Source organism: Ambystoma mexicanum, chromosome 7p (genome assembly GCF_040938575.1).
Source record: "Ambystoma mexicanum isolate Mex_15411 chromosome 7p, UKY_AmexF1_1, whole genome shotgun sequence".
In the NCBI taxonomy this organism is placed as follows: domain Eukaryota; kingdom Metazoa; phylum Chordata; class Amphibia; order Caudata; family Ambystomatidae; genus Ambystoma; species Ambystoma mexicanum.
In genome coordinates this window covers 260,506,896-260,532,047 of record NC_090939.1, presented here as the reverse complement: position 1 = coordinate 260,532,047, position 25,152 = coordinate 260,506,896, and the positions used below count along the sequence as shown (strand labels likewise).

The following is a 25,152-nucleotide window of genomic DNA, read 5'->3' as shown; positions in this document are numbered from 1 at the left end:
AAAGAAAGGGGACTGTTGTTATGGGCCTGTAGTTATTGGGGAAAGCCGAGTCAAGTGAAGGTTTTTCTAGAAGTGGCCGTACCCATGCTTCCTTGAGGCAAGGGGGAACCAGTCCAGAGGCAAAGGAGATGTTTATGAATGCTATGAGGAACGGCACCAGGGTGGCAGCACAGTCCTTGATTATCATGGCTGGGCAGTCAACAACTTTGCAGATAGATGGTTTAAGATGTTTCAGGAGGGTGAGAACTTTGAGTTCTGTGACATCCTTGAAAGAGAAGAGGGGGAAGTGTTGGGTGGAGGGGTTAGTGGTGGGTGTGGCTGGGAGTGAGATCAGTGCATTCTGGTTAGTTAGGATTCTGCTTTGCATAAGGTCTAGATTATTAAGCATGGCAGTTTGGATATTTGTACACCAAGCTTAGTCTTTGGAGACGACCTGCATAGTAGGAGCTGGTGATTCTAATTCCCTGAAAATGGCAAAGATCTCCTTAGATCCAGCTTTTGCGTTGGCAATCCTGGTGTTGAAAGAGTCGGATTTGGCTAGGATGATTGCCTTTTTGTATTGGGCAGCTATCTTGTTAAATTCTAGTTTCTTGGATTCTAGCTGGTTAGTTTGCCAAGCGGAGAGGGCGGTGCGTTTCCTGGTTCGGAGTTCAAGTAGTTCCGGGGTGAACGAAAGTTTGCATGTCTGACAGTTTTTGCTTTACTTGCTGACAGTGGGGCTACGATGTTGAATGCCTTTTTTAGTGCAGAGTTGTATATCTCAGCTAAAGCTGTAGGGTCATTGGAGAAGGGTGGTCTGATGACCCAGGTTTCTAGATAAGGCAATAGCTTCTCTTTGGTTACCTTACGTGTGCTCTGAGCTAGCGCGGGCGTGGTAAGAGGTTTTTGTTTCATTGGCATGGGGATGGAGAAAAGGAGGACATGGTGGTATGTCCAGGGCTAAAGGGAATTGGAGCCGATGGATGGGGAGCAATTGTGGTCAGCTATGCAATCCAGGATGCAGCCTTTAGTGTGAGAGGGGTGTGTGATTGATTGTCTGAAGCCCAAGGTATCTAGTGCTTTGGCAAGAGATTTAGCTTGTGAGTCCTCAGGATTGTTGAATCCGAGGTTGAGGTCTCCTAGTAGGATGGATTTAGAGGACATTTCTAAGTTTGTTGGATAGTAGATGGAGGAGGTTCTCGTGAAGTCATCCATGGCGCCGGGGTGGGGGGGCTGGTAAACAATGTGTATTGTGATGGTGCAGCTAGGGGAGATGGTAAGCTTGAGGGACAGAATGTCACTGTTACCCTGGAGAGAGGTGTTGATCTGTCTAGGAGGAAGGAATCCTTTGGCTATGAGGGCTACTCCACCCCCATTTGGTATGTTGCGGGTCCTGATGGTAGATGTTGTAACCTTGGGGAAGAGGCGGGCCAGAGGCTTTGTGGAGCCAGGTGTCTTCACCCAGGCTGCTCTGCTGGGTGGCCCAGAACTTTCTTCACCGGGCCCCTCTGTGGAGCAGCCCAGGACTTTCTCCACTGCCTCTTCTTCACCCGAAGTTGGCCGCTGAGGCTAACCTGACCTAATCAGGTCGGCCACCGTAGATTAATCCGTGGGGGCGGCTTCCCATATGCCGCCTGGTGCCATTAGTGATATTTAGGTCTTTCTCCTTCTACTCTCCTTTCTCTCACTCTTTAACTGTCTTTTTCAAACTGTCTTTAAATCCTCCTTGGTTTCTTTACACACACGCACGCACGCACGCACGCAGGCACACACACACACACACACACACACACACACGCACCCCCCCCCTTTAATTCCCTGGTGTCTGAGTGTTACTTTTTTTAGTTGTTCCCTCAGGAGACAAGCATGTAGCCACACTAAATGGGCCCCGTGGGGCCACAGGCTACATTTAGGTCACAGCCATTGGTAATCCCCTAGAGATTTAACCGTGGCCGCTTTTATTCATGGCTCTCCTTATTACTATTCCATTTTCTGGGGTTTAACCATCTTTATTAAGATTCAATAGTTACAAATATACAGGTCCATAGCTCTCAGACTCTTTACCTTTGGTATTCCTAAATGTAGAAAGCAGTGTCGAGAATGTAGTTTTAGTCCTTATTTCATCTAACATCCTCTATTAATATAAATCTATTACAGACTTGTGGAAATACAGTAAAAGGTACATTCAGTTGATTGGAAACCGCCATTGGTTTATTATAGTCAGAGAACGCTATGATTATTTTTCCAGTATGCACATATGTTTTTTTGTTTCCTATTTTTGAGCATAATCTTTTTCTGAGCACTGGATAAAATGGAAACCCCTTGCACACTCCTTTTGCACAGATCAATAACTATTTCCCTGTGAAACATATGAAATTAACATAACATATCAATTCATGAGTGTTGTTTATCTGCCTGTTCACTCCAGGATATATCCTCAATTTAGCAATTCTTGCCATTATATGTTGAGGTAGACAGAGAAGAGCTTTGTGGGTGTTCTGCTTTTCCCCCGCCCACGCCTGACTTGTTTGACCAATGATGCATGGTCTAAGATGAGGTAGAGTCAGCATTCCACACTCTCTCTCCTGCTCGTCTCTGCCAGTACCACGGGAAGAGCATTGTGTCCCTGCTTTTCCATCCTTGCCCAACACATGGCCTCATTATTAAAGACAGTAGATAATGTGAAAAGGGCAAGTTAAATGCAGCAGGAGCAGGCTAAATCAGGGATCCTGCACTCTCCACCATTGTGGGGCCTCCCAGAGCAGGCTGCCTTTAGAAGGGCTTGGATTGAAGGAGCCCCATAATTTGCTCTTGTGTTAGTGCCTGGTCTGATATGCCCTTTTTTCTACCTTTGGCCAAGTCCTACTGTGATCTTTGTTGTGTAACAAACGCTCTCTTTTCATCAAAACATGCAGAGTGAAGAGATCATGTAAGCCTGTTTCGTAGACAGCAATATTGAATACAGATGGTCGGACTAGTGTTTCTCCGGGGATATTGAGGGCTGAGAGATGCAGTAGAAGCACACTGAAAATTACAACTGCTGCATTGTTTGCTGCATCTGACACCTCTATTACTTGTATAGCAGTAGTCCACGCTCATTCATGTCATTCTTTAAAACCCGGACCCGAAAACTAAAAATGGAGAGTGCATATTGTGCCGATAAACCACTGTGTACGAAGAACTGCTGTTTGGGCATGGATCATGATGCAAGACACACGGGTTCAGCACTATTGCATAGCAAACAATTCTTACCCCACAGGGGCACATTGAAATCTTTTAAACAAATCACCCCTTCTGAAAACTTCCTGGATAAAGTTAGATTTTTTCTGTTCTTTTTATTGTGGAATATTTGCATAAAAACAACAAATAAGAGAACTGGTACATTCACATGCAACTTCTGAAGATAGTCATTATTATACCTGCTTAGATCATTGATCAAAATTGCATAGTAGACATTGATTTAGCTTTCTGAATGTGAACACTTATGTTTTTCTTAGATTTTCAAAGAGTCAGTGAGAAAATGTCTGTGTTGTATGGAAAAAGATCTGCATTTTTATTCTCTATATTATTTTTCCAAGAAACAACAACAACATACAATAATTAAAACAATCAAAACACCAAACGTAAAACAATATTACATAAATAGACACAAAATAATTTCTTTTTTTTCTCTACCTCTAATAACCCCACAAACCCCACTTTTGAGCTTCAACAAGACCCTATTGGGTATGCCCTTTAGGGATCAGTTAATAATTTGTGTTGTTATGGGCATAAATGTGCTCTATAATCATCCTTCAAAAATGATAATAAAACATTGCAAAAACCAACAGAATCAAATTGAATATTAATCATTACTCACTCCAGCGTGACCAATCCCCACATTTTCTGTATCCATTCATGAAATGTGGTGATCAATGCCCCCTTCCATCTCTGGGTAACAACCAAAGGTTCAGCTATAAGCGTAATGGCCTTCTTCCGTGGTTTATGGAAAAACTGCGACCCCTTTTCTCGAATACCCAAAAGGCATGTGATCGGTGTAACAGAATCTGTACCTCCATAAATGAGTTGCATAGCTTCCTGTATTCCCTTCCAATAGTCATTTAATTTGGGGCAACTCCACCAAACGTGCAACCAATCGTCCCTTTCTCCACACCGCCTCCAACACCCCTCCATTACTTGAGGGTATAATGCCATTTTACCATAATCTTATACCACATTCTCTCACTTGAATTGCCTGTGCTAATTTGGGAATGTCTTTCCAGAGTACTTCCTACTGGCCCCTAGATATAATTTGGGCCAAATCCTTCTGCCAACTAGTCAGATAGGACCATTGCACTTTAGGTTGAGCTTCTAAAAATATCTTATATAGCGCTAATAGCATTCCTCTTGACACTGTCTGAGAAAGCAGGAATTTCTCAAAAGATGTAAATGGGCTGAGGGCTGTGGATTAGTAACCCAATGACAGAGTTGAACATATCTAAGTCTTTTCTTATCAGGAAGGTGAAAAACCTGCTGGCAATTGTTAAAAGATCTAATCTCCCAACCTTCAAACTGGTCATGTAATCTAGCACACCCTCCCTTCTTCTAAACTGTAAACGCCCCCTCATTCACTCTTGGGATGAATTGCGGATTCCCAAAATTTGATGTTAAAGGTAAAGAAAACATGATATTCTACTTTTTAATTAGAGACTCCCATGCCTCCCCAACATGTTTTGTAACTTGGCTTGCATACATATTCCTGGGACAGTCTACCTTTGGAAGCCAAAGTACATTGTTTAATGGCTGGAGTAACACTGCCCTATTCATTTCTGCCACTATTTTCCACTGTACATTGCCAAACCATTCACTAATAAGTCTAGTCTGCGCCGCTGTATAACATGCTTTAAAATCAAGGAAAGCCAAACCCCTCTGCTTCTAGGGCCCATGAGTACTTTACAAGCAACCCTTGGTCTCCCACCTTTCCACAGAAATTGAAAAGATAACTTCTGTAGCTTTTGAAAAATTTAACTGGTAGGGCAATTGGGAGGCCTTGCAAGAATAGTAACACTCTAGTTAATGTTACCATCTTAATAACCGTGATTCGTCCTAACCATGAAACTGAAAGTGGTGACCATTTGGAAAGATCTCCCTTCAAAATTTGCAGAAACCCAGGAAAATTAGCCTCGTACATGCCACCAACCGTTGTGGTACGGTGTACCCCCAAATATATAACACTACCAACATCTAGCGAAATGATGAGGTAGACTGGGGAAGTGTGACCTATTCAAGTTCCAGAGAAAGATTGAGAATATCTGACTTCTCCACATTTACCTTAAGGGCAGCCACCAATTCCCCTATCACCCCAATCAATGACTTATTTGGAGTAGAAAACATCAAAAACATATCTGCAAAAGCCGAAATGTCATGTTCCTTAGTTCCATAAAGAGATTCCCTGTATAGCCTTAAATTGTTTAACATGTATGAGAAAGGGTTTGAGAAAGATAGCAAACAAAAGAGGAGATAATGGGCATCTGTGTTTGGTGCCCCTTTGGACTTCAGATTTCTCTGTCATTCCCTCATTTTTCCGCAATCTAATAGAAGGGGAGATATAATTCACTTGAAACATGGAACAAATGTGATTCCCAAATCCCATCTGTTTAAGAACTTCAAACATAAAGGACCACTCCACACGATCAAACGCTTTCTCAGCATCTAAAGACAAAAGGATCGCAAAAGTATTATTCTTTTCCACCTTTTCAATCAAATGAATGACTTTTTGTATGTTATCAAAAGTCTGGCACCCTCGAATAAAACCAGAATGGTCCAACAAGATCAAGTCAGGCAAAAGTGGATCTAGGGGCAGTCTTTTTATGACAAACCAGACTTCTTCCGTAATTGGAGCTTCCAATCTCTCTATCACGTACATCAATATGGGGAATAGAAATCATCTGGAGGTAATCCATCTGATCATCTTTTTAACTTTCTTTATTAAAGCACTTGACGTTACATAACACAACAAAGTAGGGTAACTTTTACAGAGTTAGTAAAGGTGGGAGGACAACAGAGTATACAATCAAGTGTTACATAGATCAATAGGGCAGACATGAGTGCACAGGAAAGATGGCTCAACATGGTTCTTGTGTCCGAGGCATAGTTCCAAGGGGACAGTTAAAGTCGATTTTGGTGGCAAAGTCCTGTCTGCATTTGTCGCTGATTGTGAGAGCTGCAGTTTAAGGGGTTTCCAAATGTCTCTTGATTCAAACGGTTGCATATGTGTCCACTGCTCCTCCATGTTGTTAGCCCATAGTACATCTTTCAGCCAATGGTCTCTGTTGGGAGCATGCACACTTGTCCAACGTAAAAGAATACATTGCTTGGCCAGAAGGAAACAGAGCCATATAAATGCATTGACAGTGCCAGATGGTGAACTCGGAATGTGAAACAGGCAGAGCAATGGAGCGGGGGGACATCAGTGTCAGTCATTTCGGAGAGCGTTGTGCACACATCTCCCCAAAAGGTTGCAAGTCGCTGGCAGTCCCACAGCATATGGAAGTATCCGACATGAGCTAAACTGCAGAGTGCCCCAGCACCCTCATTTGAGAACATGTATATTCTATTTGGAGTGTAGTGGTACCGGTGAAGCACTTTCAGCTGTATCAGCCAAAAGCAGAATTAAATGATACCTTTTTAGTCAGAGATCATCGGTCATGTCCAATTGGAGATCCCCCCCCCATTTAGTACGTGTTTTGTGATGTACTGCAACCGAATATGATTGAATCAAGTGATATAGGGGCGACTATTGGCTACGGCTGTCGCCCACTGTCAATGCGAACCCCAGCAATGTGCTGTTCTTGGGTTTAGCTGGGAAGCCGCTGCACAGCTTCTTACATGCTCTTTACTGGTCTGCATATTGCAACCATTGAGAGCACGTGCCACTTGTAAGCCCTGTGATGTCAGAGGTTTGAATGAAGTTATCCCCTGGGTATAAGGACCCCAGTGTGTGAATTCCCTGTAATGCCCATGCCGTCCACACGACTGGTCAGCACAGGGCAGGGATGGGACACAATTCCATAGAGGAAAATCCTCATGAAATGGGGCATGTGCATCAATTACCTTCCAAACCTTGCACCAGGCCAGCGCTGTGACGCTAGCAGGGTCGAAACAGCAATCATTGGCGTATATATCGGGGGAAGACCAATGAGCACAATTCCCTGCTTCCCACCAAATGTCTCTCTAGCAATATATAAGGAGGGGGTGGGTTGTCACTAAACCAAAGAGCCGCATACTGTGCCTGTGCTACGATCAAATATAACTCGAAGTCGGGGGCAGCAAACCCACCCCTGTCAAATGGTTGTGTTAATGTGTCTCACTTCAGTCGTACCGCTCCAGAGTGCCATACGAATTTGCAGATCTCGCTGTCCAGCTCCTGAAAGAAGGGTCGCCTGGGCCACAGAGGTATTTTAAAGAAAAGATATAGCAGTTTAGGAAGGACTGTCATTTTAAGAAGTACAATCTTACCCGCTATTGTGATGGGGAGGTGGGCCCAGCCTGCAAGCTTAGCTCGCAGTTGAGTCATATATGGGTTGTAGTTGCAGTCATACAGCGTGGGGCCGTGTCTGGTTACCATCACGCCCAGGTAGCGTTTAGTTGCCAGAACCCATTGGAACCCCTGTAGGTCTGTGAGAGGAGAAGTGTTATCTGTAAGCGGAAAGAGTTTGGATTTACTACAGTTTACTTGAAGACCCGACACCTCTCCAAAATTTCAGATATCCTGCATAATGGGCCTTACATGTTCCTGTGGATTTCAAATATATATTAGTACATCGTCTGCATAGAGGGAGATGATTTGCGGTTCAGCTGTCAATCGGGCACCGCAATGTCTGTGCCTGAGTCTTATTAAATCTGCCAAGGGTTCAATTATAATGGTAACTGTTAGGGGTCACAGGGGGCAGCCTTGAGGGGTGCCACAACCTATCATAAATGGTGCAGAGAGTAGCCCATTCGTATTAATCCTGGCAGCTGGAGCAGCATAAAGGAGGTGTAAGGCCTTGAGGAACTCCTGACTGAACCCGCACTTTGACATTACAGCGTACATGAACCACCATGAAACCGAATCGAATGCCTTTTGCATATCTAATGTGGCTGCTACCGCATGAGCTTTGGGGTCAATCTGTGCCAGTATATTAAAGAGGCATTCAAGGTTAAATACCGTGGAACTGCCAGGGATGAATCCCGATTGATCAGGACGGACAATATACAGCATAACTGGCATCAACCGAGTGGGCGATATCTTCGCAAATATTTTCACATCATTATTAATTAAGGACAGGGGGTGGGATTGGTCTGCGGGTTTACCCTGTTTCAACAGAACCATGATGAATGCCTCGCGCATGGTGTCTGGAAGTGATTGTGACTCGAGAGATTCGCGCCAGACCTGGAGGAGATATGCGGCAAGAGTTTCCTTACAACGCTTATAAAATTCAACGATTAGGCAATCCGTACCCTGGGCCTTCCCAGTTGGGAGGGTGATCAATTGCCTGAGTAATGTCAGCTATCGAGATTGGGAGATCCAGAAGGGCCTTGGTGTCCTGTGATATTTGACTGAGTGTCTCAAGAAACCCATCAATCTCTTCCTGCCTACATGTGTCTTTGTTGGTGTAGAGGTCCTGATAGAACCTAGCGAAAACCCTGTTAATGGCCGCGGGCGTGTGGACCAAGTCACCGACGCATCTCGCACAAGTGGGATACAGCCATTACCATCTTCCTGACGTGCCATAGGAGCAAGCAACCTGTCAGGTCTATCTCCCTCTCTTTATTTCCTAGCGGCCATGGGAGTATTACACATTTTTACTTTGCGTTCTGCATGGGTTCTAAAGGTATCCACAGCCTCTTTAATCTGGGAAAGTGTAGTCACAGGATGGACGCATGTCCATTCCCGCTCCAGTTCTTGGAGTTTACCCTCCCATTGTGTTAAACTATATGAATTGCCTTGAGGACACTAAACTCCACATGTCAATGAGGGAGAGGGAGTCATGGACGGTGGAGTAGAAAATGTATGCACGATCGGAAGTATGTAGTGCTCGCCAAGCATCCACGAGTTCTAGAGAGTTCATACCTTCTCTGAAAGTGGAGGCGGCTTGGTAGGGGCTCTGTGAGTGCCTGGGGATCTATCTAATTCCAGGTCTAGGGTGGTGTTAAAATCACCACCCATAAAATAGGGACCAGTGGATACCGAGCAAGTTCCTGTAAAATTTCTGCATAAAATTGAGGGTCATCCACATTGGGACCATATAAATTCATCAACAGCATCTCCCTGCCCGGGAGAGTCCCATACACCAAAGCATGTCTGCCCATTGGGTCCGCTCGTGCGTGGCTGCATTGAAATGGGACAGATCGATGTATCAATATCAAAGCCCCCCTAGACTGTGAGGGGTAGGATCTATAGCATCGATTCTTCCCCCAGTTTCGAGCAAATACCTCCCAAATAGGCGAGAGGACATGTGACTCTTGTAAGTACAGGATTTGGACCTTGTGTCTCTCAACGTACAGGTATATTTTCCGTCGTTTAATTAAGTTACCCATGCCTCGGACATTCCAATTTAGGCAGGTTATATGTCCCCTCTGGATGCAAGGAGATCAATATTGCCCACTCGCAAAGTGGCTAGATCCAGCCCATCCCTCACTGTCAGTCTGCCCCTCCCACTTATCTTTCCATTGTGTGTGAGCGTTGTGTGTTTCAAGTGCTTTAATAACCCCCACCATACCTCACCACCACCCTCCAAAACCCCCCCAGGAACTTGGGAGATGCACTCTCACAAATACCACCCCAACTTTTCAATGCAACATTGCATGGGGGAAGCTGCCACTCAGACCCACCGGGCCGACTTAGGTACAGATTGAAGGATAAGTGTTGAAGTGCTACTCATGAAATTGACCCCAACCGAGTTAACCTACATATTACCAGTTAAAGTCAAAACAAGTAGAAAAGCGTGTACTTTCAACATATCCAGGGACACCAATATGGGAGGTAGAGGTATGTAACTTTTTGTCACGTAGGTCAAACCATAGAGTGTGTAAGCAGGAAAGAGAGCCAGATGCTCCCACAAGGCCCAATCTGGGTTGTGTTCAGGGTGTCGGCAAGGCCTCATCATGGGACTTCATTGCCTTCTCAGGCAGTGTAAAAAAGAAAGTCTTGCTGTTCCATTCAACAAGCAGGTTTGCTGGGTATAGCGTTGCATATTTCAAGTTGCCATCGCGGAGTCGCTTCTTGACCACCAAGAAGGATATCCTTCCCTGCTGGACGGCCACCCAGAAGGCAGGGTAGATGTGAATCTTGTTTGAGCACAAGATCAAGTCTCGTTGCTGTGGAGTTGCACAAAGAAGCATTTCGCGGTCACAGTAATTGAGGATGTAGGCAATGATTTTTTTTAAAAAAATGTTTACCTTTTTTTTTGTAGAGGCACACCAGGTCTGGGCTTAGGTGCCAGGGACCTCTAGAACCGCTCTATTGCATATTGTGGTGATAATGTTAGGTTCCACAGCAGTGGGAGTAGGGTAGGCTCTATCCACTGCTCCAGTGATTTTTCTGTTTTACTTTCAGGAACCCCAATAATGCAAATGTTATTACGAGAGGAGCGCAATTCAAGGTCATTGTTCTTCTTCTCCACCTGCAGCGCCCGCCTGGATAGATTGGCAAGCTCACTTCTCATGGAGGACACATCATACTCCACAGTGCCCACGCGTGTTTCAGCCTCCGCTAGCCGATGGTCAGTCTTGTAAATGCACGTTTTTATAGAGTCAATGGTGCTAGTCATGCCATCCAGTTTGCTGTGCACCTTGGCGAACCTGTCTTGCATGCACGCCATCATGCGTTGAGTTTCGGTGGGTTTCGTTGGGAATGCTGCCACATCCATGTCTGTGGATGATCCACCAGTTATCGATGGCTTGGGGGCGGATTTGGTATATTGGTTTATGGAGCGTTGATTTCTAACACTCCCTTTGGTCATATTGTAAATTTTATTTAGGGCAACAGTGCCTGGGCTGTGAGCACTCCCCAGGTGGTAGGTATCTTAGGCCGGTTTTTGTTCACCTACGTCGTGGGCCCTGTTCGTGGAGTCCTGTACCACCCCGCGACGGTGGTGTAAGAGAGTTGAAGCAGCTCGGGCAAGCTTTGGTTGTCCACACAAGGTTGGGCAGAGAGGGGTCGGGTCCGTACCTCTGACCCGTGCTCCAACAGTGGAATGGGCCACTGTGCCGCCGGCAATGAGATGGCCATCAAGGTCTTAATACAGACGTTGGGCTTTGAGGCCGATGTGATGCACTGTAGCAGAATAACAGTAGTGGTCCAGGGGGCTCAGATATTTCGTGGAGAGCGCCAGAGGCACTCCCGGGGCATGAGGCAGTGCAGTTCTGTGCTCGCCACTCACCGGTGTAGATGGGCCGTTATTTGGGGGGCCCACGCAGTGCATTAGGCAAATGTTTTAGGGTAGCACAGTTAAATCAAGGCCTGGAGTGGAGTCGAGCTCCTCGATCCTGAGCTCCAACAGTGCAGCAGTGTGCCACCCAGTGACTGCCCCCAGGGCACAGGCTGGAGTATGTGGTTAGCGTAATATGCAGTGCCTGATCAGTAATTATGGTCCTGAAAAGTCAGATGTACGCTGGGACATCACAAGGAGCACTCCTGAGGAGAGAATTGATCCAGTCAGGGGTCCGCCGCTTCCAATTTGGAACTGCCCAGTGTCGTGAGAACCATGTCCAATGCTCCAGGTAATGGCCTGGGAGGAGGGGCAGTTCCAGGGTTTAATTTACAAGGTAGACGAGATCAGGAGATGAGTAGAGCCCAGATAGCATGCACGAGGAGGAGCAGGCTGCTAAAGAAACAGCTCCTGGCCACCGAACAGCCAGCACATCATAGGTCATGTTAGGCAAAACCCACCTTTACTGGGCTTTAGAGACCAGCCGTCCACGCCGGCCTCGCCTGTCTAAATGATGCACGGCAGTAGGGAGTGATTGTCCCGCCGGCGTATCAGGGCTCTGATGTCCTTCAACTTGCCCGCAGTTGCTGCAGCAGGGGAGCCGCTGTGGTTCCAGACAGTAGATCCCTGTAGGTGCACCTCCGAGCGTGAAGGAGGAGCTGCAGCTGGCAGTGCGATCCCGGCCCCGTAGCTTGGCAGTCAGGGTCGCGTAGTAGCCGCCAGGGAACCCTCCACGCTCCATACTACAATGCGCGGGGGGGAATCAGCAGTGCTCCGATGGATCGAGGCATGCTGCACCAGTTATTTTGATTGTGCTGGCTGATCAACACGTCGAGCTGAGGCACAGTAGACGCATAGTGCGCGCCATCCCTCACTCGCACTGGGGTGCCAGGTCCTCGTTCTAAGCACCACGATCACCGATCGCGAACGGGAATGGACCAGAGTGCCAGTGGAAATGTCAGAAGCTCAATATGTGCTTCAAGCTGCAGCAGGATTAATGGAAGCAAGGAAATGTTCATCCCAAACGACCACGGACTCGGGAGCAATCTTGGTCGCGGTTCAACTGCACCCCCCCCATCTGATCATCTTTAAATGGATAATCCGAATCATATAATTTCCTATAAAATTTTGTAACTGTCTGTGCTATCTTCTCAGCATCGTTAAACATATTTCCCTGTTCATCCGACAAAGCCTTAATCATCTGTGCCCCTGTCTGTCCCCTAAAGAGTTTGGCAGCATACTTTCTGCTTTATTAGCTTTCAAATAAAAACAGCGTCTGGTATGCAAATGAGATTTCTCTGGTCTCCTGCCCTAACTAACTCTAACCGACTTGATATACCTCTCCATTTCCTCAAATGAGCCCTAGAAGAATGTTCCTATAATTGCTTCTATTGTTCTTTCAACTCTGATTCAAGATCACATTCTAGGACACCCAGTTGTTTAACCCTAAACGCTTTAATATAAATGAGTTTCCTTTGAGAACTGCTTTACATGTGTCCCGTGTAATAATCACAGAAGTCTGCTTCGGGGGATTCTCCTCTGAGAAGCTTTCAGTCTTTTCTCTGATCTGTTTAACCCGATTCTCATCCCTCAGAATTTCATTAGGGTAAGACCAACTCCACACGCTTCTCCTGGGCAGTAATTCATCCTATTTAATGATAACCGTAGCATCATCTGAAAGTGATATCGTACCTATGTGAGTTACCCTTATCCTCACTAACAACAGAGCAGACACCTAAACATAATCTCTCCTTGAGTAAGTCATGTACGTTGGAATAAAACTTGTAATCATGTTCCAAACCATGAGCTTCCCTCTAAGCGTCCTTAAGTGTCAGCAGCCCCATCGCCTTCCTCAAGGCACTGGGTGCAGCCACACTCTCCCAGATCCGCTGCGAGCTCCTATCAAGGGAGGAAGACTATACCAGATTAAAATCCCCGATCAAAATAATTTCACCCTCTGCAAATGCCTCCAGATGCGACAAATGATCCCGTGCAAATCCATCCTAGCCGGTATTTGGAGCATATATTGTACCAAAAGTAATCATCCTTCCACCCAGGCCCCCTTTAATGCAGTAAAATATACCTCTTTATCTTTAATCACCTATCAAATTTATATCCCCGAACCCTCCCTGTATTGCACCAAAACCCCCACTGTCTTGGTGAGTGCCGTTGCATTATATATGTGACTGTAGGATCGAAAAACCACACTCTGCCCAGATCTTCCAAAAGAAGATGGGTTTCCTGAAAAGCCACAACCGTAGGTTTGCTAGAAGAAAAAATAAAACCCACCTTGTTTCTCTTAGTAGGGGAGTTAAGCCCCCTAATATTTTGACTAAGAACCTCAAACCATATATTTCAAATAAACATGCTTCCTGTAAGTTGTTGCCCTACTGCCAGAAATACCACCCTTACATTGAATGAAACTGCTAATTTCCCTCCGCACCTACCCCAAGAACCACCAAGAACAATAACCAACAAGCAAACTAACAAACTGAGGGGATCTGGTCATCCCACCCAGAAGGGGCCTGAGCCTAAAAAAGCTTGAAAAGACCTGCGAAATCCCACAAAACAGTAAGACAACCTATAGCCCTAAATGTGGAATCAATAGTCACCATCCACATACTTCCCTTAGGCTGTATTAACATTCCCAGGACGCGCCCATCCAGCCCTCAAGCCCGAATCATTGTAAGCAATAGGCTGCTAACAAAATCTTAAACATTCATCCCAACACTGGAGTCAATTCCCATTAAAAGCAGGAGGAGGTTCAAGTGTGAGGACCTCAAAGAGCTCTTCTTCTCAAATTAGATACCACCGTAGACCATTCCCAACTTCTAATCTTTCGTAGAAGCGAGTTATCCTTCCCATATGTTGTATCCTTTTCCACTCCTTCCGATTCTATTCGTAGCAAGTAATTCGCCTCAGGGCCCCTTCAAAGGTAAATATGAGGCCAAACGGGAAGATCCAGCGATATCTAATGCCTCACCTTTTAAATTCAGACACTACTGGATTCATTTCCCATTGTTTTTGGAGAGTGCTTGCTGCCAAATTTTGAAATAATTGGATCCCTTTAACGTTCACTGTGATGGGAGCACCCTTTCTTGCCGCCAGTACAATGTTCTCCTTCTCTGTATATGAGGAATGAGCTGCTACCACATCTCTTGGTCTACCATTCGGACCAAGTCTTTTTGGCGCCGTGCAATGTATTCTATCAATATAGATTTCCTCAGGGTGGCATGAGTCATAATCCCACTAAAAAGAGGCTGGATACTTGATTTCAAGTCCACATCTAAAATGTCCTCAACCAGATAATCCTTATGTTAGAGTGGCGATAGCGATTTTCAAGATCCTCTGCTTGAATTTCCAGGTGGCAAGATAGTCTATATAGATATTTCAAAAGTTCACTATTAGCTTGGACATCTCCAAAGAGGTCCTACAAGGCTTTCTCATTATTGTCTGTCCTCCCCCCCAATTGTAATACCTCTGCTTTAATCTCAGAAATAGAACACGTTATAACTGTTTTGCGGATTTGAAATAGTTCTTAAAGAGATGCCATGAATGATTCCTGAAAGGCATTCACTCCCGGTCTGAGATCTTCCTTAGTCATGCAACCAGTACTATGTGGAGAGGGATCTTTTTCAGTGGCTGCCATAGCACCCGTATGTGGAAGTTCCTGCTGGGCCTCCTGGGTTCTCCAGCACTTCCGAAGGGATCCTGCTAGCAACGTGTTTCTACAGCATAAGGGAGGGGGACCCCTTGCGCTTACACTTCAAGCATTCGGCATTCTCAATGGAAGTCAACACTGTTTTCAATAAACATTCACAATATTTTCTCACAGGGGGATCGACAAGCCCAGAGAGGGCAAATGAGTCAGAATTGGTAAGTGAGACAAGAATGGCTCTGAAAAATACACCTTTCAAAGAGTTTCCCTTCTCTGGAGCCTCCCCCAGAACGATAGTTACTGCAGCTGCATTCCAAATATGAGCTTCCACTAGAAAAAAATTGTGAGAAATCAGCAAATATCTATACGCTACTGCATCCACAAAAACACCTTAAGGAAGTGTACGATCTCACTGTTAACAAAAGAACAAACAAAAGGGACTTGAAAGCAGTGCCCTCTTTACCACAACATTACTACATCAGCTTATTGCAACCATAAGACTTGGAGCCGAAGGACCAGAGCGCCATTAGTACCGGCAACACAAAGCGTTTTTAGTGCCAGTGTCTCCCTTATTGGATGTCCTGCATAGGGAACCCCTCATTGATCACCAGCTCCAGGGCACTCTCCACAGCTCCCCATTCAGAAAGCAGCCCACATCTCCCTCCTAGCTGTATGTACTGGCCTCCTCGCCACAATGGCACAACAAAGCTTCTCCATATCGAAGTGATCCAGGCTGCATCAATTCTGCTTCTGCAGAGCAGGAACATGTCCGACCGTCGCCAATAGCTCTGGGAAAATGTCTTCTCTGTCCCGGGTGCCATCTTTGCTCCCAAGATCTGCTTTTACAACCTAAGCAGCCTCACTGTAATGGAGACTAAGTCATAGATCCAAACATTTCTAGCTGCTGTCCAGTAAGCACAATCCAGAACTACTCCCACAGTATACATTTTGGAAAAATAGGAATACGTGCAGCATATAGAATAGAGGCGAACAAACATTTAGGAGCATGTTGTCTCTGTGGTTCGCCCATAACGTTGGCGGTTGTGAGACCGAGGAAGTCACATTTAGTTTCTGAAGTTCTCTCAGAACCTGCAGCCCTTCCTTCTTTCATCAGGGATTCTAAGCGTCTTCATGGAGCAGCCGCATGTTAAAATCTTCACCATCCTCTGCAGGACTTTGAGGGATGCCATTGTAGATGCAGCACTTTTAGCAATGTCCCTCTCCATCTCACCTGAATTCGGTATGTTTTGCTCAGGAGGCTAGCCACAGAATCTCTCAAATTGCCCTGCTTTAGTAGACTGGATACCCCGAGAATTCTGATTTTATGGACTCTCTGCAGATTCTCAATCTTCTCCACTTTATCTTCTACTGGCGCTCCAAAATGGAATGTGCTTTATAATTTTAAAATTCACGGAAAGGACTTTGTGATGCCATAATATTGCCCACTTGTCTTTCCAGGTACTGTTTTCTGTTTAAATGCCCTGTATGTCATCTCATGTTTTCTCTTTGATCTTGTTCTTAACACGCTTGGTAGAGTGCACTGTGGCGGCTGCTACTTTTCCAGTTTTATCAGGTTTTTTAATGTAGTGCCTTGATACCATTACTGCCTTCCTTCATTGCGGTCATCCGATTAACCAACCTAGCTATTGATTCCTCTGGATCATCTTCACTCAAGGATATCCTGGCAACTGGGAGTCTCTCTAGTTTGAAAAAAGCCTTTTCCATCCCAATTGCTTTAGATTTTTTCTTGCTGCTCAAATTGGAAATGTCATATCAGTGCTCCCCACCTCCTCATTGGTTCTCAAGCTAGGCCCTTTTATGTAATCATGTTCATTTGGCTTTGCTAGACAAACCTCCAAAAGTGATGCTACTCTCAAATTTGCATCTTTTGGTGAGAAGACCTCAGATCCTCCAGGCCACGACTGTATCCTTTGACTCCTCTTCAAACCCCACTCAGGGGCTTCCTCACTTCAAATGCCTGGTGCTGCCTCTCTAAGAGTCTCCCGCCCTCCGGGACAGAACAATGTCCCTGCCAGATACAGCAGTGCTCACACGTGGCCCTGCCCTAGTCTAACTGTACTAATAGGTTCCTATACTGGCAGTGCATGGAGTGTGCAACCTTTTATCAAACCACCGTTGAAGTAAAGTAGAAATTGTGGTGCAACGTTTATTCCACACTGAAAGATTAACTTAAAGCTGCTTTTAGGAGTGGACTGGCTATCGGGGCAGAATTCAATAAGCATGCTTAGCAAAGGGAGAATATTCCCAATGTTTCTGGCCTACTGAAGACAATACTATAGCAAAGTATGTCCTAGTGTGTTTTCTCTTTTAGAGTGTTCTGCCCATCACCTTTAAGCAGGTTGCACCACTCCAAACCTCTCCTAAAGAGAACCCTGTCATTTCTAAACTCAATTGCTGAAATGTATTGATGTTTTCCCTCAAAGAGAATGTCCCGAGCACTCAAAAACTGGAAAAGAAACTGACTTATTGTGGAACTCTGGTCAGGTCATTGTTTCCTGTTATCCACTTTTTTGTGGTTGGAGTATGAGAATCAGAGCGCAGGGTACCTTTTTGCTTGTTTTGGAATGAACTGTGCATGAAAGGACTTAAGTTCAAGCCCGGGTGATTCGCTCATTATACATGTGATTATATGTTAATGGAGAAGTAATAATTTGAATGTTGTATGTTCATCTTACAGGTTTCCTATGTGACTGCAGAACAGACCTTTGTGATGTTATCTAACCTGGAGCCCTGGACTTCTTACTGTGTCCAAGTGCAAGCAGGGTCTCCTGATCATGGGAAAATTGGAGAACTGAGCCCTGTGGTTTGTGAGACAACATCTGATGATGGTAAAAACATAAGTGGCTTCTTAATTGTTTGATCCCTGTGTTTTAATTAATGCTAGCAGAAACAATCTCACAAAATGCAGAAACAATCTCACCAAATGAATAGTCCACTTGGAAATCCACAAATAGGTGTGGCTCATGCCCACTTCCCCAGGATCAAAGCTGTTGAATGCACTAGAATGAGTACCATCATTCATGTATCACTTCCTCAAAGAATCTGTGCCAGTTTTTCAGATACTTCACAAATAAAATAACTGAATTAGTTCTTCATTAATAACAGTTGCTATTTTACATGACTTTGTCGGTGCACACTTATGTCAGAACAGTATTCATTTCACCTTTGTTGATCACTTGGTAGTTTGGCTCACATGTCTCTTGCTGTATGGGGTTAATGTGGTATTTGTTGATAGTGCTTGCCCTACTTATCGGGTGTTATGTTATGATATGATAGGTTACTTGTAACGCGCTTAATACCCAGAGGTTGCTAAGCGCGGACCCGGGGACTGTGTTGCTCCGCCTTGTCTTGCTTCCAAGGCTAGAACGTTGCCGCTGAGCTATCCTCCTGAGACTTGTTGTGACTAACCATTCAATGGGTTGATAATTTCACACTGACATCTGGTTTAAGCAACTTTATCTCTTTAACACACATGTGAATATCCCCAAAAGTGACCCACAAATGTCCACAGGTTCCCCCAGTGTATAGGGGTGAGTTTTCAGGGTCGTGATGCTTTATACATAACTTTATCAAACCAAAACAGACAGCTCTCAAGGCTGCAGACAACTGGATCGCTTTTTCCCAGTTCTTAGGTATCACCAGTGCAGTATAGTCTGACTGCCTTGTGGTTGGAGTATTGGGACATGTGTAGCAAACACCAGCAACATTTTGGTGGGTTTAAAAAGGCTTAAAGAAATCCCTTACAACTGAAATGTTAAAGTACAATACACCATTTGAGCCATGCCATACATGTCAGGGTGCTACCCAGTAGCCATCAGTGGAGGTTCACCCCCCAGATGATATAAACATGAGAAAAGCATTGCCGGCGTAAACATTAATTTCATTGTTTTAATCTTGCTTAATTGTCCTATCACATTTGAATTTAAATGTATTTTATTTTATTTATAAAACGCGGAAAGGTCCCAAAGGCATAAGGGCACTACCAAACAAGAAGGTACAAACACAAACAACATGAAACAAGGCTCTTCCAAGCTGGAAGGGCTAAGCTTGGCAGCAGCAAGGCGGAGGTACCCCGTCTGGTTTAAATCTACCAGAGGCCCATCCATGGTTCACTCAAGAAGGGCTAAAACCAGTTCTGACAAAATCGAGGTTCCACCGGGGGCTGATGCTACCAGTGTCATGAGCCATTGCAGATGATGGTCTGTGTGGCACTGTTGGAAACGCTCACCCTGTGGCTCCTTTTTCCTGTGCAGCGGACTCCCAATATGGTTTCTATTCCTCAGAGCAGCCATCTAGTGTTTTCAATGCAATGTATTGCGATTGTTGTCAAGCTACGGAAGTTTCTGAAAACAGAACTAACAAGAGGCTGCAGGGACTCGGAATCCAACTCGTTGCTACTCCATTAGCACTGACGCTTTAGTAAGTTTGTCCCTTCCTTGCACTACTTTCTGAATACTACTTGTCTTTCCCTGCCTGATATTCTGCATGTTTTGGTCCTGTGTGTTCCCTTCAGTGCTCCTTCTGTTGCCTGCTTCTTTGTGACACCCCACCTTCCTCTACATCCACTGATTGATCCCGCTCTGCTTGTGCCGCGGGATCGGTATAAACTCTGGCCCCGCTGCATGGGAGTTTCGAGGAACCTGTCATCGGGGTTTCTCTTCCCCATGGGGTTTCCTTGCAGCTACTAGCTGTTTTTTGTCATGCCAGAGGGTAAGGGGTTTCAGGGAGCCGCTTACTATGTACTGCTTCGGTCCCGACACAATTTCTGGTTAGTGTATTCCAGCTTGCATAACAACTAGGGACTACTCTGAAGTTCTCTCAAGCAGTGATAATCTTCTTTTTGGCACTCCTGAGGCTTCCGAGCCAGGGCTAAGTACACTGGGGCTACCCCAGAGGGTCCCTCAACAAGGGCTAAATTTTATACCGGCACAGCCAAGATTCTATGTACAGAGGCTAAAATCGACAGGGTCCAACCCACAAGGACCTCTTCAGTCATGTCATAGACCAAAATGGAGCCAGTTCCCTCAGGTATTCCACCCTCTATGACTGCTACAGCATCATCAGCGCCACTCCAAGTGCGTCATTGGGAGAGGTCTTTTCCCAGAGCTTCTTTAGATAGTGAGCTCTTCACCCCTCAAGTGGAGTGGTCCGCCCATACTCGGATGTGCTTACGACCACTCACCTCGGCTATGCTGCATTATGTGGATCCATGGATGTCTAGGCAAACTTGGCAACCATTCTCCACAGGATAATGGTCCAGGCCTGCACCGTCTCGGAGGAGTAGTCATCAACAGCAGAGACCGACACCAGTCTGAATTAATGCATTTGGATCCTCTGATGGAGTATTTCAAGGGCATTTTCAATGAGATAATTCCTAAAGTTCCTGAAATCCCTAACCCTCCTCTCCTCCTACCCCCAATGGAGCTACAACCTCCTCCACTGTTGCCGCAGGCTCCAGAGCCTCCCATTGTTCCACCTGTCCAAGATCCTTTTCCAGCACTGGACCTTAAGAACTCTGGAGATTCTGATCTAACCGAGGAGGGAGAGGAGATCCCGGAGTCAGCCACAACCTTTCATGACAGGCTCATGGACCTGATGTTATTCCCTAAAATCTTTGTCCTCAACCCCCCACCTTCAGAGAGAGGCGTGCTAGCAGGGGTCCAATCCATTAAGACGTTGGATAAACGTTGGAAAAAAATGGGATAAGCTTTAAAAAGATGTCCTAGCGGAGGCAAGAAAGATCTGGGTTAAACCTCATTCGGTAAAACCTAATAATAAAATAATTGATATTCGATATCGACTTCTTCAAACAGAGGAAGTCTTATTGTCTTCATTCCCTACCCCCCAGGTGGTGATTACAACAGACCCATCGCTCCTGGGCTGGTGGGGTACACCGAACAATCTTCAATTCTTTGATCTGTGGGTGGGGGGAGAACTGCATCCAGCATATCAACTACCTGGACCTGAAGGCCATTTTTATGGCGTTGAATGCCTTTCTCCCCAATATTCAGGGCAAGACGGTATCAATAAGGATGGGCAATTCCGTCTTGATGTTCTACATCAACAAACACGGGAGAGCAAAGACTACTCCTCTTGTTCGTCTGACCCTGGAAATGTGTGAATGTGCTGTTGACCAAAGTATATGGCTTCAGGCAGTCCACCTACCTGGAGAGTCAAACACGGAAGCAGGTCACCTGAGATGTCTAGCAGAAGCCAACCTCAAGTGTCAATTTCACCCTCAAGTGGTGAAAAATCAGTTCTGTCGGTGGGGATACCCTCAAGTGGATCTTTTTGCTTCCAATCTAAATAACCACTGTCCTGTATATGCATCCAGGGAAGAAAAGGGAGAAGGTTCTGTCTGAGGTGCTCTGGAGATTCCATAGGACGGAATGACAGCTTATGCTTTACCTCCTGTTCCACCTGTACATCGGGCTCTGAACAAATTCCAGTAAAAGATTGCTATTCATTCATAATAGTTCTACCATGGTAGCTAGCCAGGTTCTGGTTCTGGTTCAAATCTGGTGAACCTATCTGAGGAAACCCATTATATACACCATTTCGCCAGGACCTATTGTTGATGGAGGAGGGGAAGATTCATCACCCCTCCTCACAATCACTGAACTTGTACCTAGTACCTGAGGTCGGGTCTCTGGCTCATCTAGGGCTGCCAAGCAAGAACATGCAAATTCTGCAAGCAGTTCGAAAGGATTCCACCAGGACACAGCATAAAAGCATGTGGCTAAGATTCTGTCACTGGTCTCTGGAGAAGCACAAGATTCCTGCTTCATTAGACGATGTCCTCTCATTCGTTTATGATCTGGCTGCTTCATGAAATGAGCCTGAAACTTGCAGAACTTATTTGTCTGCGCGTGGCACCTATCTAAAGTCAGACGATCAATGTGTCTCGATCACAAACCCAGTGGTAAAGCAGCACGTTGATCGTCTTCGCCATTTGTTTCCAACAGTCAACCCTCAACACCCCAAATGAGATCTAAACGTGGCCCTAACAGTGTTGTGCCACAAACCATTTAAGCCAACGGCCTCTGCTAACATCAGGCTGTTGTCCCGGAAGGCTGCATTTCTGGTAGCAGTTACCTCAACCAGGAGAATAAGCGAGATACAGGCTCTAGCTGCTGACGAGCTGTTTACAACTTTTCATCGTGACAAAGTAGTCTTACACACTCACCCGTCATTCCTTCCTAAAATTGTGTCGTAATTTGACATCACCCAGGAGATTGTAGCCTGCATTAAGGGACTTCCAGGAACACTGGCGAGCCTCCTCGTCACGAGACAACATCAAAGGAGTCTTTAACATCGAAAAACACCTAATCTGCAGGTAAACCCCATTGGGCTTGGGGTGCCTGCAGTGTGCGGTGCGCTCGTGGTGCTTTTTGATCTTTTGCCACATTCATCTTCTAAATTCCCCAGGGGCCCGCTGATATTGTTTGTGATATTGCATCTCTGGTGCAAAGCTGCAGTTTGTAGTAAAATTGTGTTGTTCGCCCTGCTTGGCTTTAACCACAGTGCTGGGGCTTCCACTCTAAGATGGCTGATACAATCTGTCCTCCAGGAGTGCCTCTCCTGCAAGCCCGACAGTGACTGTGATTGGCCAGCCCATGGCCACATAAAGCCATTCAGCAAGCTGGAATGCTGAGCTGGTCCGCTACCCTAGGCCCACCACTAAGGCCCCTGTCTGGGCCTGGGAGGGCTTGGAATGCCCCCACCCCCTCAACCGGATCCCCCACAGCACCTCAAGCTCCATGACCTACGCCCCCATGAACTTGTGCTCTGCAACACTGTTCTCCAGCCATGAACACTTGTGAGTCTTGTCCTGGACATTGTTTTGCCTTTTACTAACTCACACAGCCGTTCGAACCTGGGTGTGCCTTTGCCATTCTGCCTTTCAATCCTAATTTGATCCTTTCTCCTTGATGCATTTCTGTGCTTGTGTTCACCCCCATTTTCTTTAGGTGTGCTTTTGGTAATTCAAATTCTGGTGTTTTTTTAACATCACTTCAGCCCATTTTTTTATTGTTTTGCTGTGCTTTTGGTAATTGGAATGCTGTTGTTTTCTAACTACACTTCACCCCATTTCTGGTACTAAAGTGTTTCCATTGCATCTGTTTTCTTGCTTCGTTTGGCTACTAGATCAACGGGTGTCCATGTGCTCATGCTGTGCTGTGCAGTCCTTCTGCTATCCTCCATCATATCCTCTGCTGCCCCCTATGGCACTCACCATTTCCCCAAACTATTCTAACCGCTAAACTATCAGCTATCCTCCCTCTCTAACAAAGTCTGGAAGACAAACACTTAAAAAAGGCACCCTGACCATTAACCCTGGCCTACCCATTGCAGACACCTATGTCAGCGCAATTTCCAGACACATTTTCACTGATATACTCTTTTCTGTCCCCTCTTCAGATATCTGGACTACTCATCTTATCTCCACTCTCTCTCCTCTTCACCCATTAATGGTAGCGCTAGATATGAAGTACTCTTTGCCCTACTCTTCCTTCAAGAGCCTGATCTGCAAGCTGGTCATCTCTCCCACTTTATCCCTGACCATTGCCAATATCTACAGGCCACCTGACTCTACTACCCTGATCTTCTCTGAATGGGCTGATTTCTCATCTTCTTTCCTCACATCCACCTCTAAACTCCTTCTCCTGGGTGACTTTAACATACACCATCACTCCTCAATCATTGCATCCACTCTCTTCAGTGACCTCCTCACCTTTCTCTCCCTCTCTATTCTCCCATCTGGTCCTACCCACTCCGCTGGACACACTCTCGATGCCATCATCCACAATGATATCTTGCTCTCCTACCTGCTCACCACCCCACTCTCCTGGTCAGACCATTCCCGCCTCTTCTCTCATATGGGCCCTCTCTGCCATTTGACCGCACCTCCCCCAGCCCTGCCAACCTCGTTCACGAACATCCATGCAATGAAACGAGTGTCAGCTGCTGCCTTTGCATCTACCTTCACCCCCGAGCCCCCCTCTGCAGACTCTACCTCTGACTCTGCTCTCAGCAACCTCCATCTGGCCATCACTGATACTATTAACATTCTTGCCCCAGTCATGAGGATCTGCCTGAAACATGCCTCCAAGCGTAACACCTGGTACGGCTCTGAACTTGCAGCCCTGAAATGCAAGTGCAGGGCTGCGGAACGGAAGTGGCAAACCTCAGGCTCACCCTCTGACAAACTGGCCTGTCACCTTCCCCAAAGGCAATACTGACTCTCCATTTGCTCCAAGAAAAGGGCCCACGTCCAGGCTCATGTCTCTGGTGCATCCAACAACGTGGCTGAACTCTTTAAAATTTGCAAGGAACTAGCCAAGCCTTCCAGAGTTGCCACCTCACCTCTTCCCTCCAAGGCCCTCTGCAATGCCCTGGCCACCCACTTCACTGCAAAATCTCAGGTCATCCTGAGCACCCTTGCTTCCTTTTCCCACTCCCCTTAACCCGCTTCCCTGCCTCCTATGGCCTCCCACCCCCCCTCTGCTTTTCTCTCCTATCACACCTGGTGTGGTCACTGGAGTTGTCAGGTCTATGAAGGTCTCCTCCAAACAGGTCTCCCCCTGTTCTTCCAGAACCATTAAGGACAATATTGGCTCTCTTGACCATGCTCTCTCTGATTTCTGCAATCTGCAATCACTCTTTTGCTACTGGATCCTTCCCTTCCTCCCTCAAGCACTCTCTTGTGTGCCCCCTCCTGAAAAAACCTTCTGCAGACCTGTCTTGTCCGGCTAACTACCGCCCCATCTCTATCACCCCCTTCCTTGGGAAACTCTTGGAGAAGCTGGTCTTCCCCCAACTGACCCAGACACTGAGCTTGTTAGTTGCCTACATGACCATCAATCTTGATTCCTAGCATCCAGAGGCATGGAAACTGCTCTTCTGAACACCCATGAAGAACTGCTTGCATCTCTTGACTCTAACTCTCCAGCAGTTCTCATTCTACTTGACCTCTCCTCTGCATTTGACACGTCATCCACTCCATCCCCATATGCAAGCAAGACTGAGATCCTTGCCATT

At 46.0% G+C, this 25,152-nt stretch overlaps 1 protein-coding gene across 4 annotated transcripts in view; it reads left to right on the top strand.

The window, feature by feature from the left end:
* The window catches only part of IL10RB (interleukin 10 receptor subunit beta), a 472,792-nt gene that overhangs the window by 295,176 nt on the left and 152,464 nt on the right, over nt 1-25,152 (top strand). For all 4 annotated transcript variants that reach the window (XM_069636303.1, XM_069636302.1, XM_069636301.1 and 1 more), the window contains one exon: nt 17,789-17,939. In XM_069636303.1, coding sequence (XP_069492404.1) covers nt 17,789-17,939 — 151 coding nt within the window. The remainder of the gene's footprint in view (nt 1-17,788; nt 17,940-25,152) is intronic.